At 56.1% G+C, this 22,097-nt stretch overlaps 1 protein-coding gene across 1 annotated transcript in view; it reads left to right on the forward strand.

The window, feature by feature from the left end:
* The window catches only part of MEPCE (methylphosphate capping enzyme), a 58,359-nt gene extending 41,574 nt beyond the window's left edge, over positions 1–16,785 (forward strand). Inside the window, exons 6-8 of the mRNA XM_076056462.1 lie at positions 8,193–8,319; positions 8,477–8,583; positions 16,771–16,785. Coding sequence (XP_075912577.1) covers positions 8,193–8,319; positions 8,477–8,583; positions 16,771–16,785 — 249 coding nt within the window. The remainder of the gene's footprint in view (positions 1–8,192; positions 8,320–8,476; positions 8,584–16,770) is intronic.
* Positions 16,786–22,097: the final 5,312 nt, after the last annotated feature.

Genomic DNA, 22,097 nt, shown 5'->3' on the forward strand with positions numbered 1-22,097 from the left:
CACACGTAGACTCACTCACACGTAGACTCACTCACACGTAGACTCACTCACTCGTAGACTCACTCACACGCAGACTCACTCACACGCAGACTCACTCACACGCAGACTCACTCACACGTAGACTCGCTCACACACTCACTCACACGCAGACTCACTCACACGCAGACTCACTCACACGCAGACTCACTCACACGCAGACTCACTCACACGCAGACTCACTCACTCACTCACACACTCGCTCACACACTCACTCACACGCAGACTCACTCACACGTAGACTCACTCACACGCTCGCTCACACACTCACTCACACGTAGACTCACTCACACGTAGACTCGCTCACACGTAGACTCGCTCACACACTCACTCACACGCAGACTCACTCACACGCAGACTCACTCACACGCAGACTCACTCACACGCAGACTCACTCACACGCAGACTCACTCACACGTAGACTCACTCACTCACTCACACGCTCGCTCACACACTCACTCACACGCAGACTCACTCACACGTAGACTCACTCACACGCTCGCTCACACACTCACTCACACGTAGACTCACTCACACGTAGACTCACTCACACGTAGACTCGCTCACACACTCGCTCACACACTCACTCACACGTAGACTCACTCACACGTAGACTCACTCACACGCTCGCTCACTCACACGTAGACTCACTCACACGTAGACTCACTCACAGACTCACTCACACGTAGACTCACTCACAGGCTCGCTCACACACTCACTCACACGCAGACTCACTCACTCGTAGACTCACTCACACGTAGACTCACTCACACGTAGACTCGCTCACACGTAGACTCACTCACACGTAGACTCGCTCACACGCAGACTCGCTCACACGCAGACTCACTCACACGCAGACTCACTCACTCGTAGACTCACTCACTCGTAGACTCACTCACACGCAGACTCACTCACACGTAGACTCACTCACAGACTCACTCACACACAGACTCACTCACTCGTAGACTCACTCACACACAGACTCACTCACACGTAGACTCACTCACAGACTCACTCACACGTAGACTCACTCACTCGTAGACTCACTCACTCGTAGACTCACTCACACGCAGACTCACTCACACGCAGACTCACTCACACGTAGACTCACTCACACGTAGACTCACTCACTTGTAGACTCACTCACACGCAGACTCACTCACACGCAGACTCACTCACACGCAGACTCACTCACACGCAGACTCACTCACACGCAGACTCACTCACACGCAGACTCACTCACACGCAGACTCACTCACACGCAGACTCACTCACACGCAGACTCACTCACACGCAGACTCACTCACACGCAGACTCACTCACACGCAGACTCACTCACACGCAGACTCACTCACACGCAGACTCACTCACACGCAGACTCACTCACACGCAGACTCACTCACACGCAGACTCACTCACACGCAGACTCACTCACACGCAGACTCACTCACACGCAGACTCACTCACACGCAGACTCACTCACACGCAGACTCACTCACACGCAGACTCACTCACACGCAGACTCACTCACACGCAGACTCACTCACACGCAGACTCACTCACACGCAGACTCACTCACACGCAGACTCACTCACACGCAGACTCACTCACACGCAGACTCACTCACACGCAGACTCACTCACACGCAGACTCACTCACACGCAGACTCACTCACACGCAGACTCACTCACTCGCAGACTCACTCACTCGCAGACTCACTCACTCGCAGACTCACTCACTCGCAGACTCACTCACTCGCAGACTCACTCACTCGCAGACTCACTCACTCGCAGACTCACTCACACGCAGACTCACTCACACGCAGACTCACTCACTCGCAGACTCACTCACTCGCAGACTCACTCACTCGCAGACTCACTCACACGCAGACTCACTCACTCACTCACACACACGCAGACTCACTCACTCGCAGACTCACTCACTCGCAGACTCACTCACTCGCAGACTCACTCACTCGCAGACTCACTCACACGCAGACTCACTCACACGCAGACTCACTCACACGCAGACTCACTCACACGCAGACTCACTCACACGCAGACTCACTCACACGCAGACTCACTCACACGCAGACTCACTCACACGCAGACTCACTCACACGCAGACTCACTCACACGCAGACTCACTCACACGCAGACTCACTCACACGCAGACTCACTCACACGCAGACTCACTCACACGCAGACTCACTCACACGCAGACTCACTCACACGCAGACTCACTCACACGCAGACTCACTCACACGCAGACTCACTCACACGCAGACTCACTCACACGCAGACTCACTCACACGCAGACTCACTCACACGCAGACTCACTCACACGCAGACTCACTCACACGCAGACTCACTCACACGCAGACTCACTCACACGTAGACTCACTCACACGTAGACTCACTCACACGTAGACTCACTCACACGCAGACTCACTCACTCACACGCAGACTCACTCACTCACACGCAGACTCACTCACACACACGCAGACTCACTCACACACACGCAGACTCACTCACTCACTCACACACACGCAGACTCACTCACTCACTCACACACACGCAGACTCACTCACTCACTCACACTCGCTCACTCACTCACACACAGACTCACTCACAGACTCACACACAGACTCACTCAATCACACTCACTCACACACAGACTCACTCACATGCTCACACGCCGACTCGCTCACATGCTCACACGGTGTTGGTTGTGACGGTGGTGGTTGTGGTTGTGACGGTGGTTGTGACGGTGGTGGTTACGGTTGTGACGGCGGTGGTGGTTGTGGTTGTGACGTTGGTTGTGGTTGTGACTGTGGTTGTGACGTTGGTTGTGGTTGTGACTGTGGTTGTGACGTTGGTTGTGGTTGTGACTGTGGTTGTGGTTGTGACTGTGGTTGTGACTGTGGTTGTGGTTGTGACTGTGGTGATGGTTGTGACTGTGGTTGTGGTTGTGACTGTGGTTGTGGTTGTGACTGTGGTTGTGGTTGTGACTGTGGTTTTGGTTGTGACTGTGGTTGTGGTTGTGACTGTGGTTGTGACTGTGGTTGTGGTTGTGACTGTGGTGGTGGTTGTGACTGGTTGTGGTTGTGACTGTGGTTGTGGTTGTGACTGTGGTTGTGGTTGTGACTGTGGTTGTGGTTGTGACTGTGGTTGTGACTGTGGTTGTGGTTGTGACTGTGGTTGTGACTGTGGTTGTGGTTGTGACTGTGGTTGTGACTGTGGTTGTGGTTGTGACTGTGGTTGTGGTTGTGACTGTGGTTGTGGTTGTGACTGTGGTTGTGACTGTGGTTGTGGTTGTGACTGGTGGTGGTTGTGACTGTGGTTGTGGTTGTGACTGTGGTTGTGGTTGTGACTGTGGTTGTGACTGTGGTTGTGACTGTGGTTGTGGTTGTGACTGTGGTTGTGACTGGTTGTGGTTGTGACTGTGGTTGTGACTGTGGTTGTGGTTGTGACTGTGGTTGTGACTGTGGTTGTGGTTGTGACTGTGGTTGTGACTGTGGTTGTGGTTGTGACTGTGGTTGTGACTGTGGTTGTGGTTGTGACTGTGGTTGTGGTTGTGACTGTGGTTGTGACTGTGGTTGTGACTGTGGTTGTGGTTGTGACTGTGGTTGTGGTTGTGACTGTGGTTGTGGTTGTGACTGTGGTTGTGGTTGTGACTGTGGTGATGGTTGTGACTGTGGTGATGGTTGTGACTGTGGTGATGGTTGTGACTGTGGTGATGGTTGTGACTGTGGTTGTGGTTGTGACTGTGGTTGTGACTGTGGTTGTGACTGTGGTTGTGACTGTGGTTGTGCTTGTGGTTGTGGTTGTGGTTGTGGTTGTGACTGTGGTTGTGGTTGTGACTGTGGTTGTGGTTGTGACTGTGGTTGTGGTTGTGACTGTGGTTGTGGTTGTGACTGTGGTGATGGTTGTGACTGTGGTTGTGGTGATGGTTGTGACTGGTTGTGGTTGTGACTGTGGTGATGGTTGTGACTGTGGTTGTGACTGTGGTTGTGCTTGTGACTGTGGTTGTGACTGTGGTTGTGGTTGTGACTGTGGTGATGGTTGTGACTGTGGTTGTGGTGATGGTTGTGACTGTGGTTGTGGTTGGGTGTGGTTGTGACTGTGGTTGTGGTTGTGACTGTGGTTGTGACTGTGGTTGTGGTTGTGACTGTGGTTGTGACTGTGGTTGTGGTTGTGACTGTGGTTGTGGTTGTGGTTGTGACTGTGGTTGTGACTGTGGTTGTGGTTGTGACTGTGGTTGTGGTTGTGACTGTGGTGGTGGTTGTGACTGTGGTTGTGGTTGTGGTTGTGACTGTGGTGATGGTTGCGACTGTGGTTGTGGTTGTGACTGTGGTGGTGGTTGTGACTGTGGTTGTGGTTGTGACTGTGGTTGTGACTGTGGTTGTGGTTGTGACTGTGGTTGTGGTTGTGACTGTGGTTGTGGTTGTGACTGTGGTTGTGACTGTGGTTGTGGTTGTGACTGGTGGTGGTTGTGACTGTGGTGGTGGTTGTGACTGTGGTTGTGGTTGTGACTGTGGTTGTGGTTGTGACTGTGGTTGTGGTTGTGACTGTGGTTGTGACTGTGGTTGTGGTTGTGACTGTGGTTGTGACTGTGGTTGTGGTTGTGACTGTGGTTGTGGTTGTGACTGTGGTTGTGGTGATGGTTGTGACTGTGGTTGTGCTTGTGACTGTGGTTGTGACTGTGGTTGTGACTGTGGTGATGGTTGTGACTGTGGTTGTTGTTGTTACTGTGGTTGTGACTGTGGTTGTGGTTGTGACTGTGGTGATGGTTGTGACTGTGGTTGTTGTTGTTACTGTGGTTGTGACTGTGGTTGTGGTTGTGACTGTGGTGATGGTTGCGACTGTGGTTGTGGTTGTGACTGTGGTGGTGGTTGTGACTGTGGTTGTGGTTGTGACTGTGGTTGTGACTGTGGTTGTGACTGTGGTTGTGGTTGTGACTGTGGTTGTGGTTGTGACTGTGGTTGTGACTGTGGTTGTGGTTGTGACTGGTGGTGGTTGTGACTGTGGTGGTGGTTGTGACTGTGGTTGTGGTTGTGACTGTGGTTGTGGTTGTGACTGTGGTTGTGGTTGTGACTGTGGTTGTGGTTGTGACTGTGGTTGTGGTTGTGACTGTGGTTGTGACTGTGGTTGTGGTTGTGACTGTGGTTGTGACTGTGGTTGTGGTTGTGACTGTGGTTGTGACTGTGGTTGTGGTTGTGACTGGTTGTGACTGTGGTGGTGGTTGTGACTGTGGTTGTGGTTGTGACTGTGGTGGTGGTTGTGACTGTGGTTGTGGTTGTGACTGTGGTTGTGGTTGTGACTGTGGTGGTGGTTGTGACTGTGGTTGTGGTTGTGACTGTGGTGGTGGTTGTGACTGTGGTTGTGACTGTGGTTGTGACTGTGGTTGTGGTTGTGACTGTGGTTGTGGTGATGGTTGTGACTGTGGTTGTGCTTGTGACTGTGGTTGTGACTGTGGTTGTGACTGTGGTGATGGTTGTGACTGTGGTTGTTGTTGTTACTGTGGTTGTGACTGTGGTTGTGGTTGTGACTGTGGTGATGGTTGTGACTGTGGTGGTGGTTGTGACTGTGGTTGTGACTGTGGTTGTGGTTGTGACTGTGGTTGTGGTTGTGACTGTGGTGGTGGTTGTGACTGTGGTTGTGACTGTGGTTGTGGTTGTTGTTGTTACTGTGGTTGTGACTGTGGTTGTGGTTGTGACTGTGGTGATGGTTGTGACTGTGGTTGTGCTTGTGACTGTGGTTGTGACTGTGGTTGTGACTGTGGTGATGGTTGTGACTGTGGTTGTTGTTGTTACTGTGGTTGTGACTGTGGTTGTGGTTGTGACTGTGGTGATGGTTGTGACTGTGGTGGTGGTTGTGACTGTGGTTGTGACTGTGGTTGTGGTTGTTGTTGTTACTGTGGTTGTGACTGTGGTTGTGGTTGTGACTGTGGTTGTGGTTGTGACTGTGGTGGTGGTTGTGACTGTGGTTGTGACTGTGGTTGTGGTTGTGACTGTGGTTGTGGTTGTGACTGTGGTTGTGGTTGTGAATGTGGTGATGGTTGTGACTGTGGTTGTGGTGATGGTTGTGACTGTGGTTGTGCTTGTGACTGTGGTTGTGACTGTGGTTGTGACTGTGGTTGTGCTTGTGGTTGTGGTTGTGGTTGTGACTGTGGTTGTGGTTGTGACTGTGGTTGTGGTTGTGACTGTGGTTGTGGTTGTGACTGTGGTTGTGGTTGTGACTGTGGTGGTGGTTGTGACTGTGGTTGTGGTTGTGACTGTGACTGTGGTTGTGGTTGTGACTGTGGTGATGGTTGCGACTGTGGTGATGGTTGTGACTGTGGTTGTGCTTGTGACTGTGGTTGTGCTTGTGACTGTGGTTGTGACTGTGGTTGTGGTTGTGACTGTGGTTGTGGTTGTGACTGTGGTTGTGACTGTGGTTGTGGTTGTGACTGTGGTTGTGGTTGTGACTGTGGTTGTGACTGTGGTGATGGTTGTGACTGGTTGTGGTGATGGTTGTGACTGTGGTTGTGGTTGTGACTGTGGTGATGGTTGTGACTGTGGTGATGGTTGTGACGGTGATGGTTGTGACTGTGGTTGTGACTGTGGTTGTGGCGGTGATGGTGGTGGTGATGGTTGTGACTGTGGTGATGGTTGTGACTGTGGTGATGGTGGTGATGGTTGTGACTGTGGTTGTGACTGTGGTTGTGACGGTGATGGTGGTGGTGGTGATGGTTGTGACTGTGGTTGTTACTGTGGTTGTGACTGTGGTTGTGGTTGTGGTTGTGACTGTGGTTGTTGTTGTTACTGTGGTTGTTGTTGTTACTGTGGTTGTGACTGTTGTTGTGGTTGCGACTGTGGTGATGGTTGCGACTGTGGTGATGGTTGTGACTGTGGTGATGGTTGTGACTGTGGTTGTTGTTGTTACTGTGGTTGTGACTGTGGTGATGGTTGTGACTGTGGTTGTGGTTGTGACTGTGGTTGTGGTTGTGACTGTGGTTGTGGTTGTGACTGTGGTTGTGACTGTGGTTGTGGTTGTGACTGTGGTTGTTGTTGTTACTGTGGTTGTGACTGTGGTTGTGGTTGTGACTGTGGTGATGGTTGCGACTGTGGTGATGGTTGTGACTGTGGTTGTTGTTGTTACTGTGGTTGTGACTGTGGTGATGGTTGTGACTGTGGTTGTTGTTGTTACTGTGGTTGTGACTGTGGTTGTGGTTGTGACTGTGGTGATGGTTGTGACTGTGGTTGTTGTTGTTACTGTGGTTGTGACTGTGGTTGTGGTTGTGACTGTGGTGATGGTTGCGACTGTGGTGATGGTTGTGACTGTGGTGATGGTTGTGACTGTGGTTGTTGTTGTTACTGTGGTTGTTGTTGTTACTGTGGTTGTGACTGTGGTTGTGGTTGCGACTGTGGTGATGGTTGCGACTGTGGTGATGGTTGTGACTGTGGTTGTGGTTGTGACTGTGGTTGTGACTGTGGTTGTGACGTTGTCTGTGGTTGTGACGGTGATGGTGGTTGTGGTTGTGACTGTGGTGATGGTTGCGACTGTGGTGATGGTTGTGACTGTGGTTGTTGACGTTACTGTGGTTGTGACTGTGGTTGTGGTTGTGACTGTGGTGATGGTTGTGACTGTGGTTGTTGTTGTTACTGTGGTTGTGACTGTGGTTGTGGTTGTGACTGTGGTGATGGTTGCGACTGTGGTGATGGTTGTGACTGTGGTGATGGTTGTGACTGTGGTGATGGTTGTGACTGTGGTTGTTGTTGTTACTGTGGTTGTGACTGTGGTGATGGTTGTGACTGTGGTTGTTGTTGTTACTGTGGTTGTGACTGTGGTTGTGGTTGTGACTGGTGATGGTTGTGACTGTGGTTGTTGTTGTTACTGTGGTTGTGACTGTGGTTGTGGTTGTGACTGTGGTGATGGTTGCGACTGTGGTGATGGTTGTGACTGTGGTGATGGTTGTGACTGTGGTTGTTGTTGTTACTGTGGTTGTGACTGTGGTTGTGGTTGTGACTGTGGTGATGGTTGCGACTGTGGTGATGGTTGCGACTGTGGTGATGGTTGTGACTGTGGTGATGGTTGTGACTGTGGTGATGGTTGTGACTGTGGTTGTGACTGTGGTTGTGACGTTGTCTGTGGTTGTGACTGTGGTTGTGCAGGATGTGATGGCGCGTCACTACCAAGAGATCCGCGTGAGACCAGAGGGCTTTGTGGCTCTGCTGTTGTCGCCTGCCGTGGGGTTCAGCTCCGTGGAGACGCTGGGGGACGCCACCCACACCAAGCCTGGTACGGGGGGGGGGGCCACGGGGGGGGGGGGGCACTGGGGGGGGGGGCACGGGGGGGCGGGGGGGGCACTGGGGGGAACCGATGCTGAACTCTCTCCCCCTCCTCTCCCCCCCCATCCCTCTCTCCCCTCTCCCTCCCCTCCTCTCTCCCTCCGCAGGGTTCCGTCGCCCCATCTACGTCCTGCACAAAGCGGCTGAGGCTGAGGATGAAGCTCGCTCCCCCGGGGTAGCAGCAGGGGTAGGGGTAGGGGGGGCAGCAGCAGGGGTAGGGGTAGGGGGGGCAGCAGGAGGGGTAGGGGTAGGGGAGGCAGCAGGGATAGGGGTAGGGGGAGACTGAGTTGGGACCTCCTCCTCCTCCTCCTCCTCCTCCTCCTCCTCCTCCTCCTCCTCCTCCTCCTCCTCATCATCGTCATCATCGTCGTCGTCGTCACGAGCAGCAGAAGCAGACTCACTCACCCCTAGACTCACTCACCCCCAGACTCACTCACCCCTAGACTCACTCACCCCCAGACTCACTCACCCCTAGACTCACTCACCCCTAGACTCACTCACCCCTAGACTCACTCACCCCTAGACTCGCTCACCCCCAGACTCGCTCACCCCTAGACTCGCTCACCCCTAGACTCACTCACCCCTAGACTCACTCACCCCTAGACTCACTCACCCCTAGACTCACTCACCCCTAGACTCACTCACCCCTAGACTCACTCACCCCCAGACTCACTCACCCCTAGACTCACTCACCCCTAGACTCACTCACCCCTAGACTCACTCACCCCTAGACTCGCTCACCCCTAGACTCACTCACCCCTAGACTCACTCACCCCTAGACTCACTCACCCCTAGACTCACTCACCCCTAGACTCACTCACCCCTAGACTCACTCACCCCCAGACTCACTCACCCCTAGACTCACTCACCCCCAGACTCACTCACCCCTAGACTCACTCACCCCTAGACTCACTCACCCCTAGACTCGCTCACCCCCAGACTCGCTCACCCCTAGACTCGCTCACCCCTAGACTCGCTCACCCCTAGACTCACTCACCCCTAGACTCACTCACCCCTAGACTCACTCACCCCTAGACTCGCTCACCCCTAGACTCACTCACCCCTAGACTCACTCACCCCTAGACTCACTCACCCCTAGACTCGCTCACCCCTAGACTCGCTCACCCCTAGACTCACTCACCCCTAGACTCGCTCACCCCTAGACTCACTCACCCCCAGACTCACTCACCCCTAGACTCACTCACCCCTAGACTCACTCACCCCTAGACTCACTCACCCCTAGACTCGCTCACCCCTAGACTCACTCACCCCCAGACTCACTCACCCCTAGACTCACTCACCCCCAGACTCACTCACCCCTAGACTCACTCACCCCTAGACTCACTCACCCCTAGACTCACTCACCCCTAGACTCACTCACCCCTAGACTCACTCACCCCTAGACTCACTCACCCCTAGACTCACTCACCCCCAGACTCACTCACCCCTAGACTCACTCACCCCCAGACTCACTCACCCCTAGACTCACTCACCCCTAGACTCACTCACCCCTAGACTCGCTCACCCCCAGACTCGCTCACCCCTAGACTCGCTCACCCCTAGACTCGCTCACCCCTAGACTCACTCACCCCTAGACTCACTCACCCCTAGACTCACTCACCCCTAGACTCACTCACCCCTAGACTCGCTCACCCCTAGACTCACTCACCCCTAGACTCACTCACCCCTAGACTCGCTCACCCCTAGACTCGCTCACCCCTAGACTCACTCACCCCTAGACTCGCTCACCCCTAGACTCGCTCACCCCTAGACTCACTCACCCCCAGACTCACTCACCCCTAGACTCACTCACCCCTAGACTCACTCACCCCTAGACTCACTCACCCCTAGACTCGCTCACCCCTAGACTCACTCACCCCCAGACTCACTCACCCCTAGACTCACTCACCCCCAGACTCACTCACCCCTAGACTCACTCACCCCTAGACTCACTCACCCCTAGACTCACTCACCCCTAGACTCACTCACCCCTAGACTCACTCACCCCTAGACTCACTCACCCCTAGACTCACTCACCCCTAGACTCACTCACCCCTAGACTCGCTCACCCCTAGACTCACTCACCCCTAGACTCGCTCACCCCTAGACTCACTCACCCCCAGACTCACTCACCCCCAGACTCACTCACCCCTAGACTCACTCACCCCTAGACTCGCTCACCCCTAGACTCGCTCACCCCTAGACTCACTCACCCCCAGACTCACTCACCCCTAGACTCACTCACCCCTAGACTCACTCACCCCTAGACTCGCTCACCCCTAGACTCACTCACCCCTAGACTCACTCACCCCTAGACTCACTCACCCCTAGACTCACTCACCCCTAGACTCGCTCACCCCTAGACTCACTCACCCCCAGACTCACTCACCCCCAGACTCGCTCACCCCCAGACTCACTCACCCCTAGACTCACTCACCCCTAGACTCGCTCACCCCTAGACTCGCTCACCCCTAGACTCACTCACCCCTAGACTCGCTCACCCCTAGACTCGCTCACCCCTAGACTCGCTCACCCCTAGACTCGCTCACCCCTAGACTCGCTCACCCCTAGACTCGCTCACCCCTAGACTCGCTCACCCCTAGACTCGCTCACCCCTAGACTCGCTCACCCCTAGACTCGCTCACCCCTAGACTCGCTCACCCCTAGACTCGCTCACCCCTAGACTCGCTCACCCCTAGACTCGCTCACCCCTAGACTCGCTCACCCCTAGACTCGCTCACCCCTAGACTCGCTCACCCCTAGACTCGCTCACCCCTAGACTCGCGCACCCCTAGACTCGCGCACCCCTAGACTCGCGCACCCCTAGACTCGCGCACCCCTAGACTCGCTCACCCCTAGACTCGCTCACCCCTAGACTCGCTCACCCCTAGACTCGCTCACCCCTAGACTCGCTCACCCCTAGACTCGCTCACCCCTAGACTCGCTCACCCCTAGACTCGCTCACCCCTAGACTCGCTCACCCCTAGACTCGCTCACCCCTAGACTCGCTCACCCCTAGACTCGCTCACCCCTAGACTCGCTCACCCCTAGACTCGCTCACCCCTAGACTCGCTCACCCCTAGACTCGCTCACCCCTAGACTCGCTCACCCCTAGACTCGCTCACCCCTAGACTCGCTCACCCCTAGACTCGCTCACCCCTAGACTCGCTCACCCCTAGACTCGCTCACCCCTAGACTCGCTCACCCCTAGACTCGCTCACCCCCAGACTCGCTCACCCCCAGACTCGCTCACCCCCAGACTCGCTCACCCCCAGACTCGCTCACCCCCAGACTCGCTCACCCCCAGACTCGCTCACCCCCAGACTCGCTCACCCCCAGACTCGCTCACCCCCAGACTCGCTCACCCCCAGACTCGCTCACCCCCAGACTCGCTCACCCCCAGACTCGCTCACCCCCCAGACTCGCTCACCCCCCAGACTCGCTCACCCCCCAGACTCGCTCACCCCCCAGACTCGCTCACCCCCCAGACTCGCTCACCCCCCAGACTCGCTCACCCCCCAGACTCGCTCACCCCCCAGACTCGCTCACCCCCCAGACTCGCTCACCCCCCAGACTCGCTCACCCCCCAGACTCGCTCACCCCCCAGACTCGCTCACCCCCCAGACTCGCTCACCCCCCAGACTCGCTCACCCCCCAGACTCGCTCACCCCCCAGACTCGCTCACCCCCCAGACTCGCTCACCCCCCAGACTCGCTCACCCCCCAGACTCGCTCACCCCCCAGACTCGCTCACCCCCCAGACTCGCTCACCCCCCAGACTCGCTCACCCCCCAGACTCGCTCACCCCCCAGACTCGCTCACCCCCCAGACTCGCTCACCCCCCAGACTCGCTCACCCCCCAGACTCGCTCACCCCCCAGACTCGCTCACCCCCCAGACTCGCTCACCCCCCAGACTCGCTCACCCCCCAGACTCGCTCACCCCCCAGACTCGCTCACCCCCCAGACTCGCTCACCCCCCAGACTCGCTCACCCCCCAGACTCGCTCACCCCCCAGACTCGCTCACCCCCCAGACTCGCTCACCCCCCAGACTCGCTCACCCCCCAGACTCGCTCACCCCCCAGACTCGCTCACCCCCCAGACTCGCTCACCCCCCAGACTCGCTCACCCCCCAGACTCGCTCACCCCCCAGACTCGCTCACCCCCCAGACTCGCTCACCCCCCAGACTCGCTCACCCCCCAGACTCGCTCACCCCCCAGACTCGCTCACCCCCCAGACTCGCTCACCCCCCAGACTCGCTCACCCCCCAGACTCGCTCACCCCCCAGACTCGCTCACCCCCCAGACTCGCTCACCCCCCAGACTCGCTCACCCCCCAGACTCGCTCACCCCCCAGACTCGCTCACCCCCCAGACTCGCTCACCCCCCAGACTCGCTCACCCCCCAGACTCGCTCACCCCCCAGACTCGCTCACCCCCCAGACTCGCTCACCCCCCAGACTCGCTCACCCCCCAGACTCGCTCACCCCCCAGACTCGCTCACCCCCCAGACTCGCTCACCCCCCAGACTCGCTCACCCCCCAGACTCGCTCACCCCCCAGACTCGCTCACCCCCCAGACTCGCTCACCCCCCAGACTCGCTCACCCCCCAGACTCAGATCCCCCGTATAGCCTTAACAGACTGTAGGGGCAAGTGCTGTTAGCGAGCACCTGTGAAGGCCGGAACGGTACACCAGGGGGTGGGTGGCCAGCACCACGCCCGACCGCCTTTGTCTCCCCGGTGGCGATGTTTTTATCCACCGCACCAGGCACCCATTTGAGGCCGAGTCGACCTAGGGGGGGAAGAGATCCCGGACCGGTTTGGATGTTTGTGAAGGCGATGGACGTCGTGATCGGGGGGGAGAATGGAACTCGGCTCGGCCCGCTCACCGCTGCTCCACCACTCCCCCGTACACGTACACGCACACACGTGTACACACACACACGTGTACACGCACGCACGTGTACACACACACACACACGTGTACACACACACACGCACGTGTACACACACACACACGTGTACACACACACACACGTGTACACACACACACACACGTGTACACACACGCACGTGTACACACACACACACGTGTACACGCACGCACGTGTACACGCACGCACGTGTACACACACACACACGTGTACACACACACACGTGTACACACACACGCACGTGTACACACACACGCACGTGTACACACACACACGCACGTGTACACACACACACGCACGTGTACACACACACACACACGTGTACACACACACGCACGTGTACACACACACGCACGTGTACACACACACACGCACGTGTACACACACACACGCACGTGTACACGCACGCACGTGTACACGCACGCACGTGTACACACACACGTACGCACGCACCCGTACACACACTACCACACGTACACACACGTACACACACACACGTACACACACGTACACACACACACGTACACACACGTGTACACACGTACACACACGTGTACACACGTAAGTGTGTACGTGTGTGTGCTGGAGGGCGATTCAGGCACAACGCCCACCCCATCCCCCACGCCCTTCCGCCGCGTTTCCTGTCTGTGGTTGAGCAATCATCCGGCTCGTGCGGCGCGTCCTCGCTTTTTTGTATCGGAGCAGAATTATTGTCTGCTGGTTGCCCCCACACAAGGGCAGCTGCCGCTGGGGGTGCCCCTAGGGCCAGGTGGCAGCGGCGGTGGGACGCGTGGCGACTCTCAGAGTGGGCGTCTGCGTGGTGGTGAGTCTGTGGGTCTCTGTGTGGTGAGTCTGTGGGTCTCTGTGTGGTGAGTCTGTGGGTCTCTGTGTGGTGAGTCTGTGGGTCTCTGTGTGGTGAGTCTGTGGGTGTCTGTTTGGTGAGTCTGTGGGTCTGTGTGGTGAGTCATTGGGTCTCTGTGTGGTGAGTCATTGGGTCTCTGTGTGGTGAATCTGTGGGTCTCTGTGTGGTGAGTCTGTGGGTCTCTGTATGGTGAGTCTGTGGGTCTCTGTGTGGTGAGTCTGTGGGTCTCTGTGTGGTGAGTCTGTGGGTCTCTGTGTGGTGAGTCTGTGGGTCTCTGTGTGGTGAGTCTGTGGGTCTCTGTGTGGTGAGTCTGTGGGTCTCTGTGTGATGAGTCTGTGGGTCTCTGTGTGGTGAGTCTGTGGGTCTCTGTGTGGTGAGTCTGTGGGTCTCTGTGTGGTGAGTCTGTGGGTCTCTGTGTGGTGAGTCTGTGGGTCTCTGTGTGGTGAGTCTGTGAGTCTGTGTGGTAAGTCTGTGGGTCTCTGTGTGGTGAGTCTGTTGATCTCTGTTTGGTGAGTCTGTGGGTCTCTGTGTGGTGAGTCTGTGGGTCTCTGTGTGGTGAGTCTGTGGGTCTCTGTGTGGTGAGTCTGTGGGTCTCTGTGTGGTGAGTCTGTGGGTCTCTGTGTGGTGAGTCTGTGAGTCTGTGTGGTAAGTCTGTGGGTCTCTGTGTGGTGAGTCTGTTGATCTCTGTTTGGTGAGTCTGTGGGTCTCTGTGTGGTGAGTCTGTGGGTCTCTGTGTGGTGAGTCTGTGGGTCTCTGTGTGGTGAGTCTGTGGGTCTCTGTGTGGTGAGTCTGTGGGTCTCTGTGTGGTGAGTCTGTGGGTCTCTGTGTGGTGAGTCTGTGGGTCTCTGTGTGTGGTGAGTCTGTGGGTCTCTGCGTGGTGAGTCTGTGGGTGTCTGTGTGGTGAGTCTGTGGGTCTCTGTGTGGTGAGTCTGTGGGTCTCTGCGTGGTGAGTCTGTGGGTCTCTGTGTGGTGAGTCTGTGGGTCTGTATGGTGAGTCTGTGGGTCTCTGTGTGGTGTGTCTATGGGTTTCTGTGTGGTATGTCTATGGGTCTCTGTGTGATGAGTCTGTGGGTTTCTGTGTGGTGAGTCTGTGGGTCTCTGTGTGATGAGTCTATGGGTCTCTGTGTGGTGAGTCTGTGGGTCTCTGTGTGTGGTGAGTCTGTGGGTCTCTGTGTGGTGAGTCTGTGGGTCTCTGTGTGGTGAGTCTGTGGGTCTCTGTGTGGTGAGTCTGTGGGTCTCTGTGTGGTGAGTCTGTGGGTCTCTGTGTGGTGAGTCTGTGGGTCTCTGTGTGGTGAGTCTGTGGGTCTCTGTGTGGTGAGTCTGTGGGTCTCTGTGTGGTGAGTCTGTGGGTCTCTGTGTGGTGAGTCTGTGGGTCTCTGTGTGGTGAGTCTGTGGGTCTCTGTGTGGTGTGTCTGTGGGTCTCTGTGTGGTGTGTCTGTGGGTCTCTGTGTGGTGAGTCTGTGGGTCTCTTTGTGGTGAGTCTGTGGGTCTCTGTGTGGTGAGTCTGTGGGTCTCTGTGTGGTGAGTCTGTGGGTCTCTGTGTGGTGAGTCTGTGAGTCTCTGTGTGGTGTGTCTGTGGGTCTGTGTGGTGAGTCTGTGAGTCTCTGTGTGGTGAGTCTGTGGGTCTCTGTGTGTGGTGAGTCTGTGGGTCTCTGTGTGGTGAGTCTGTGGGTCTCTGTGTGGTGAGTCTGTGGGTCTCTGTGTGGTGAGTCTGTGGGTCTCTGTGTGGTGAGTCTGTGGGTCTCTGTGTGGTGTGTCTGTGGGTCTCTGTGTGGTGTGTCTGTGGGTCTCTGTGTGGTGAGTCTGTGGGTCTCTGTGTGGTGAGTCTGTGGGTCTCTGTGTGGTGAGTCTGTGGGTCTCTGTGTGGTGAGTCTGTGAGTCTCTGTGTGGTGTGTCTGTGGGTCTGTGTGGTGAGTCTGTGGGTCTCTGTGTGTGGTGAGTCTGTGGGTCTCTGTGTGGTGAGTCTGTGAGTCTCTGTGTGGTGAGTCTGTGAGTCTCTGTGTGGTGAGTCTGTGGGTCTCTGTGTGGTGAGTCTGTGGGTCTCTGTGTGGTGAGTCTGTGGGTCTGTGTGGTGTGTCTGTGGGTCTCTGTGTGTGATGAGTCTGTGGGTCTTTGTGTGGTGAGTCTGTGGGTCTCTGTGTGATGAGTCTGTGGGTCTCTGTGTGGTGAGTCTGTGGGTCTCTGTGTGGTGAGTCTGTGGGTCTCTGTGTGGTGAGTCTGTGGGTCTCTGTGTGGTGAGTCTGTGGGTCTCTGTGTGGTGAGTCTGTGGGTCTCTGTGTGGTGAGTCTGTGGGTCTCTGTGTGGTGAGTCTGTGGGTCTCTGTGTGGTGAGTCTGTGGGTCTCTGTGTGGTGAGTCTGTGGGTCTGTGTGGTGAGTCTGTGGGTCTCTGTGTGTGGTGAGTCTGTGGGTCTCTGTGGATGTCTGTGTGGTGAGGGGGGGAGGGGCTAGGGGTGGGAAGGGGGGGGGCTAGGGGGGGGGGGTATGAGGGGGGGCTATGGGGGTAGATGGGGGGGAGGGGTTAGGGGTGGGGAGATGTGGGGGGAGGTGGGGCCGTGTTGTGTTTGTTTGGCCCCGCCCCCCTTCCACCCCCCCACCCCTCCCCTCCAGCTGATGGCCCCGTGACGTCGTCTGCGTTCCGCGTGTAAATTGGCACCGAGTGAATTTAAATAAAACTTCGACTTTGAATCAAATCGCCGCCCCCCCCCTCGCCCCCCCTCGCTCCCCCCCCTCGCCCCCCCCCCTCGCTCCCACCTTTCGCTCCCTACGGCGTGAAAGGAGTTCAACTTTCACCCAGACACTCGGACGCATACACACCCACAGAGACACACAGAGACCCACACCCACAGGTACAGAGACCCACAGAGACACACACACAGGTACAGAGACCCACAGGTACGTACCCACACCCACACGCACCCACAGAGACCCACACGCACCCACAGAGACCCACAGGTACAGAGACCCACAGAGACCCACACACCCAGACCCACAGGTACAGAGATCCACACGCACCCAGTGAGACCCACAGAGACCCACACAGGTACCCAGACACCGAGACCCACACACCCACCGAGACCTACAGACCCACAGAGATACACAGAGACCTACAGACCCACAGGTACACAGACCCACAGAAATACCCAGAGACACTGACACCCACAGAGACACGCAGATACCCACAGAGATACAGACACCCACAGAGATACCACAGACCCATAGATACACTCACAGAGACACGCAGATACCCACTGAGATACACACAGACCCATAGATACATCCACAGAGACACGCAGATACCAGAGACACCCAGAGACCCACAGAGACACCCAGAGACCCACAGACACACGGACACCCACAGACACACGCAGATGCCCACATAGATACGCAGACACCCACAGAGATACACAGACCCATAGATACACCCACAGACCCACAGACAGAGACACGCAGATACCCACAGACACCCACAGAGACATACACAGACACACACAGAGACACAGAGAACCACAGAGACCCACAGAGACCCACAGAGACCCACAGAGACACACAGAGACCCACAGAGACCCACAGAGACCCACAGAGACAGAGGCACACAGAGATACACAGACACCCACAGAGACACACAGACACCCAGACACCCACAGAGACACACAGAGACACCCAGACACCCACAGAGACACACAGAGGCACACAGATATACACAGAGATACACAGAGACCCATAGAGACCCACATAGATACACGGAGGCACACAGAGATACACAGACCCACAGAGACACCCAGACATCCACAGAGACACACAGAGACCCACAGAGACCCACAGAGACCCACAGAGACCCACAGAGATAAACTGTGACCCACAGATATACACAGAGACCCACAGACACACTGACCCCCACAGAGACCCACAAAGGCACGTAGACATACACAGAGACCAACAGAGATACACAGAGACCCACAGACACCCACAGAGACAGAGGCACACAGAGATACACAGACACCCACAGAGGCACACAGAGACACACAGATATACACAGAGATACAGAGACCCATAGAGACCCACAGAGATACACGGAGGCACACAGAGATACACGGAGGCACACAGAGATACACAGAGACCCACAGAGACACACAGAGACACGTAGACATACACAGAGACCCACAGAGACACACAGAGACACGTAGACATACACAGAGACCCACAGAGACACACAGAGACCCACAGAGATTCACAGAGACACACAGAGACACGTAGACATACACAGAGACCCGCAGAGAGACACAGAGACACACAGAGACCAACAGAGACACGTAGACATACACAGAGACACGCAGAGACCCGCAGAGACCCACAGAGACACACAGGGACCCACAGAGACACGCAGAGACACGTAGAGACGCACAGAGACACACAGGGACCCACAGAGACCCACAGAGCCCCGCAGAGACACGCAGAGACCCACAGAGACAGAGATACACAGAGACACGTAGAGATACACAGAGACCCATATAGATACAGAGACACAGACACACAGAGACCCACAGCGATACATAAAGACCCACAGAGACACAGAGACCCACAGAGATACACAGAGACACACAGACACACTGACATCCACAGAGACACGTATAGATACACAGAGATACACAGAGACACACATAGATGATACACAGAGACACACATAGATACAGAGACACACAGAGACTCACAGACCCACAGCGATACAGAGACCCACAGAGATACACGGGCCCACAGACCCGTAGAGACACCCAGGTGAGTGAGTGAGTGGGTCATTGAGTAAGTGGGTGAGTGAGTGGGTCAGTGAGTGGGTGAGTGAGTGGGTGGGTCAGTGAGTGAGTGAGTGGGTTAGTGAGTTGGTGGGTCAGTGAGTGGGTGGGTCAGTGAGTGAGTGGGTGGGTCAGTGAGTGAGTGGGTGAGTGAGTGAGTGGGTGAGTGAGTGGGTGGGTCAGTGAGTGAGTGGGTGAGTGAGTGAGTGGGTCAGTGAGTGGGTGAAGGAGTGGGTGGGTCAGTGAGTGAGTGAGTGGGTCAGTGAGTGGGTTAGTGAGTGGGTTAGTGAGTGGTTGAGTGAGTGGGTCAGTGAGTGGGTGAGTGAGTGAGTGGGTGGGTGGGTGAGTGGGTGAGTGGGTGAGTGAGTGAGTGGGTGGGTCAATGAGTGAGTGGGTGGGTCAATGAGTGAGTGGGTGGGTCAGTGAGTGAGTGAGTGGGTGAGTGAGTGGGTCAGTGAGTGAGTGGGTCAGTGAGTGAGTGAGTGGGTCAGTGAGTGAGTGGGTCAGTGAGTGAGTGAGTGGGTCAGTGAGTGAGTGAGTGGGTCAGTGAGTGAGTAAGTCAGTGAGTGAGTGAGTGGGTGAGTGAGTGAATGGGTCGGAGAGTGGGTGAGTGAGTGGGTGAGTGAGTGGGTGGGTCAGTGAGTGGGTCAGTGAGTGAGTGGGTGGGTGAGCGAGTGGGTCAGTGAGTGAGTGGGTGAGTGAGTGAGTGATTCAGTGAGTGAGTGGGTGAGTGAGTGCGTCAGTGAGTGAGTGGGTGAGTGAGTGGGTCATTGAGTAAGTGGGTGAGTGAGTGGGTCAGTGAGTGGGTGAGTGGTTGAGTGAGTGGGTGAGTGAGTGGGTGGGTCAGTGTGTGAGTGAGTGGGTCAGTGAGTGAGTGAGTGTGTGAGTGAGTGGGTGGGTTAGTGAGTTGGTGGGTCAGTGGGTGAGTGAGTGAGTGGGTCAGTGAGTGGGTGAGTGGGTGAGTGGGTGGGTCAGTGAGTGAGTGGGTGAGTGGGTGAGTGAGTGAGTGGGTGAGTGAGTGGGTGGGTCAGTGAGTGAGTGGGTGAGTGAGTGAGTGGGTCAGTGAGTGGGTGAAGGAGTGGGTGGGTCAGTGAGTGAGTGAGTGGGTCAGTGAGTGGGTTAGTGAGTGGGTTAGTGAGTGGTTGAGTGAGTGGGTCAGTGAGTGGGTGGGTGAGTGGGTGAGTGAGTGAGTGGGTGGGTCAATGAGTGAGTGGGTGGGTCAGTGAGTGAGTGGGTGGGTCAGTGAGTGAGTGGGTGGGTCAGTGAGTGAGTGGGTGGGTCAGTGAGTGGGTCAGTGAGTGAGTGGGTCAGTGAGTGAGTGAGTGGGTCAGTGAGTGAGTGGGTCAGTGAGTGAGTGAGTGGGTCAGTGAGTGAGTGAGTGGGTCAGTGAGTGAGTAAGTCAGTGAGTGAGTGAGTGGGTCAGTGAGTGGGTGAGTGAGTGGGTGAGTGAGTGGGTGGGTCAGTGAGTGGGTCAGTGAGTGAGTGGGTGGGTGAGCGAGTGGGTCAGTGAGTGAGTGGGTGAGTGAGTGAGTGATTCAGTGAGTGAGTGGGTGAGTGAGTGCGTCAGTGAGTGAGTGGGTGAGTGAGTGGGTCATTGAGTAAGTGGGTTAGTGAGTGGGTGGGTCAGTGAGTGAGTGGGTCAGTGAGTGAGTGGGTGAGTGAGTGAGTGAGTGGGTCAGTGAGTGAGTGGGTGAGTGAGTGGGTCAGAGAGTGAGTGAGTGGGTCAGTGAGTGTGGGTGAGTGAGTGAGTGAGTAATTCAGTGAGTGAGTGGGTGAGTGAGTGAGTGGGTGCGTCAGTGAGTGGGTGGGTGGGTGAGTGAGTGGGTCAGTGAGTGGGTGAGTGAGTGGGTCAGTGAGTGAGTGAGTGGGTCATTGAGTGAGTGGGTGAGTGAGTGATTCAGTGAGTGAGTGGGTGAGTGAGTGGGTCAGTGAGTGAGTGGGTGAGTGAGTGAGTGGGTGAGTGAGTGAGTGGGTGGGTTAGTGAGTTGGTGGGTCAGTGGGTGAGTGAGTGAGTGGGTCAGTGAGTGGGTGAGTGGGTGAGTGAGTGGGTGAGTGAGTGGGTGGGTCAGTGAGTGAGTGGGTGAGTGAGTGAGTGGGTGAGTGAGTGGGTGGGTCAGTGAGTGAGTGGGTGAGTGAGTGAGTGGGTCAGTGAGTGGGTGAAGGAGTGGGTGGGTCAGTGAGTGAGTGAGTGGGTCAGTGAGTGGGTTAGTGAGTGGGTTAGTGAGTGGTTGAGTGAGTGGGTCAGTGAGTGGGTGAGTGAGTGGGTGGGTGGGTGAGTGGGTGAGTGGGTGAGTGAGTGAGTGAGTGGGTGGGTCAATGAGTGAGTGGGTGGGTCAGTGAGTGAGTGGGTGGGTCAGTGAGTGAGTGGGTGGGTCAGTGAGTGAGTGAGTGGGTGAGTGAGTGGGTCAGTGAGTGAGTGGGTCAGTGAGTGAGTGAGTGGGTCAGTGAGTGAGTGGGTCAGTGAGTGAGTGAGTGGGTCAGTGATGTGAGTGAGTGGGTCAGTGAGTGAGTAAGTCAGTGAGTGAGTGAGTGGGTCAGTGAGTGGGTGAGTGAGTGAATGGGTCGGAGAGTGGGTGAGTGAGTGGGTGAGTGAGTGGGTGGGTCAGTGAGTGGGTCAGTGAGTGAGTGGGTGGGTGAGCGAGTGGGTCAGTGAGTGAGTGGGTGAGTGAGTGAGTGATTCAGTGAGTGAGTGGGTGAGTGAGTGCGTCAGTGAGTGAGTGGGTGAGTGAGTGGGTCATTGAGTAAGTGGGTGAGTGAGTGGGTGAGTGGGTCAGTGAGTGAGTGGGTTAGTGAGTGGGTGGGTCAGTGAGTGAGTGTGTGAGTGAGTGAGTGGGTCAGTGAGTGGGTCAGTGAGTGAGTGGGTTAGTGAGTGGGTGGGTCAGTGAGTGAGTGGGTCAGTGAGTGAGTGGGTGAGTGAGTGAGTGGGTGAGTGAGTGAGTGGGTCAGTGAGTGAGTGGGTCAGTGAGTGGGTCAGTGAGTGGGTGAGTGGGTCAGTGAGTGAGTGGGTTAGTGAGTGGGTGGGTCAGTGAGTGGGTGGGTCAGTGAGTGAGTGGGTCAGTGAATGAGTGAGTGGGTGAGTGGGTCATGAGTGAGTGAGTAAGTCAGTGAGTGAGTGGGTGAGTGAGTGAGTGAGTGGGTCAGTGAGTG

Source organism: Petromyzon marinus, chromosome 75 (assembly GCF_048934315.1).
Source record: "Petromyzon marinus isolate PM22_M1 ecotype Great Lakes invasive population chromosome 75, UKy_Petmar_22M1.pri1.0, whole genome shotgun sequence".
NCBI lineage: Eukaryota > Metazoa > Chordata > Hyperoartia > Petromyzontiformes > Petromyzontidae > Petromyzon > Petromyzon marinus.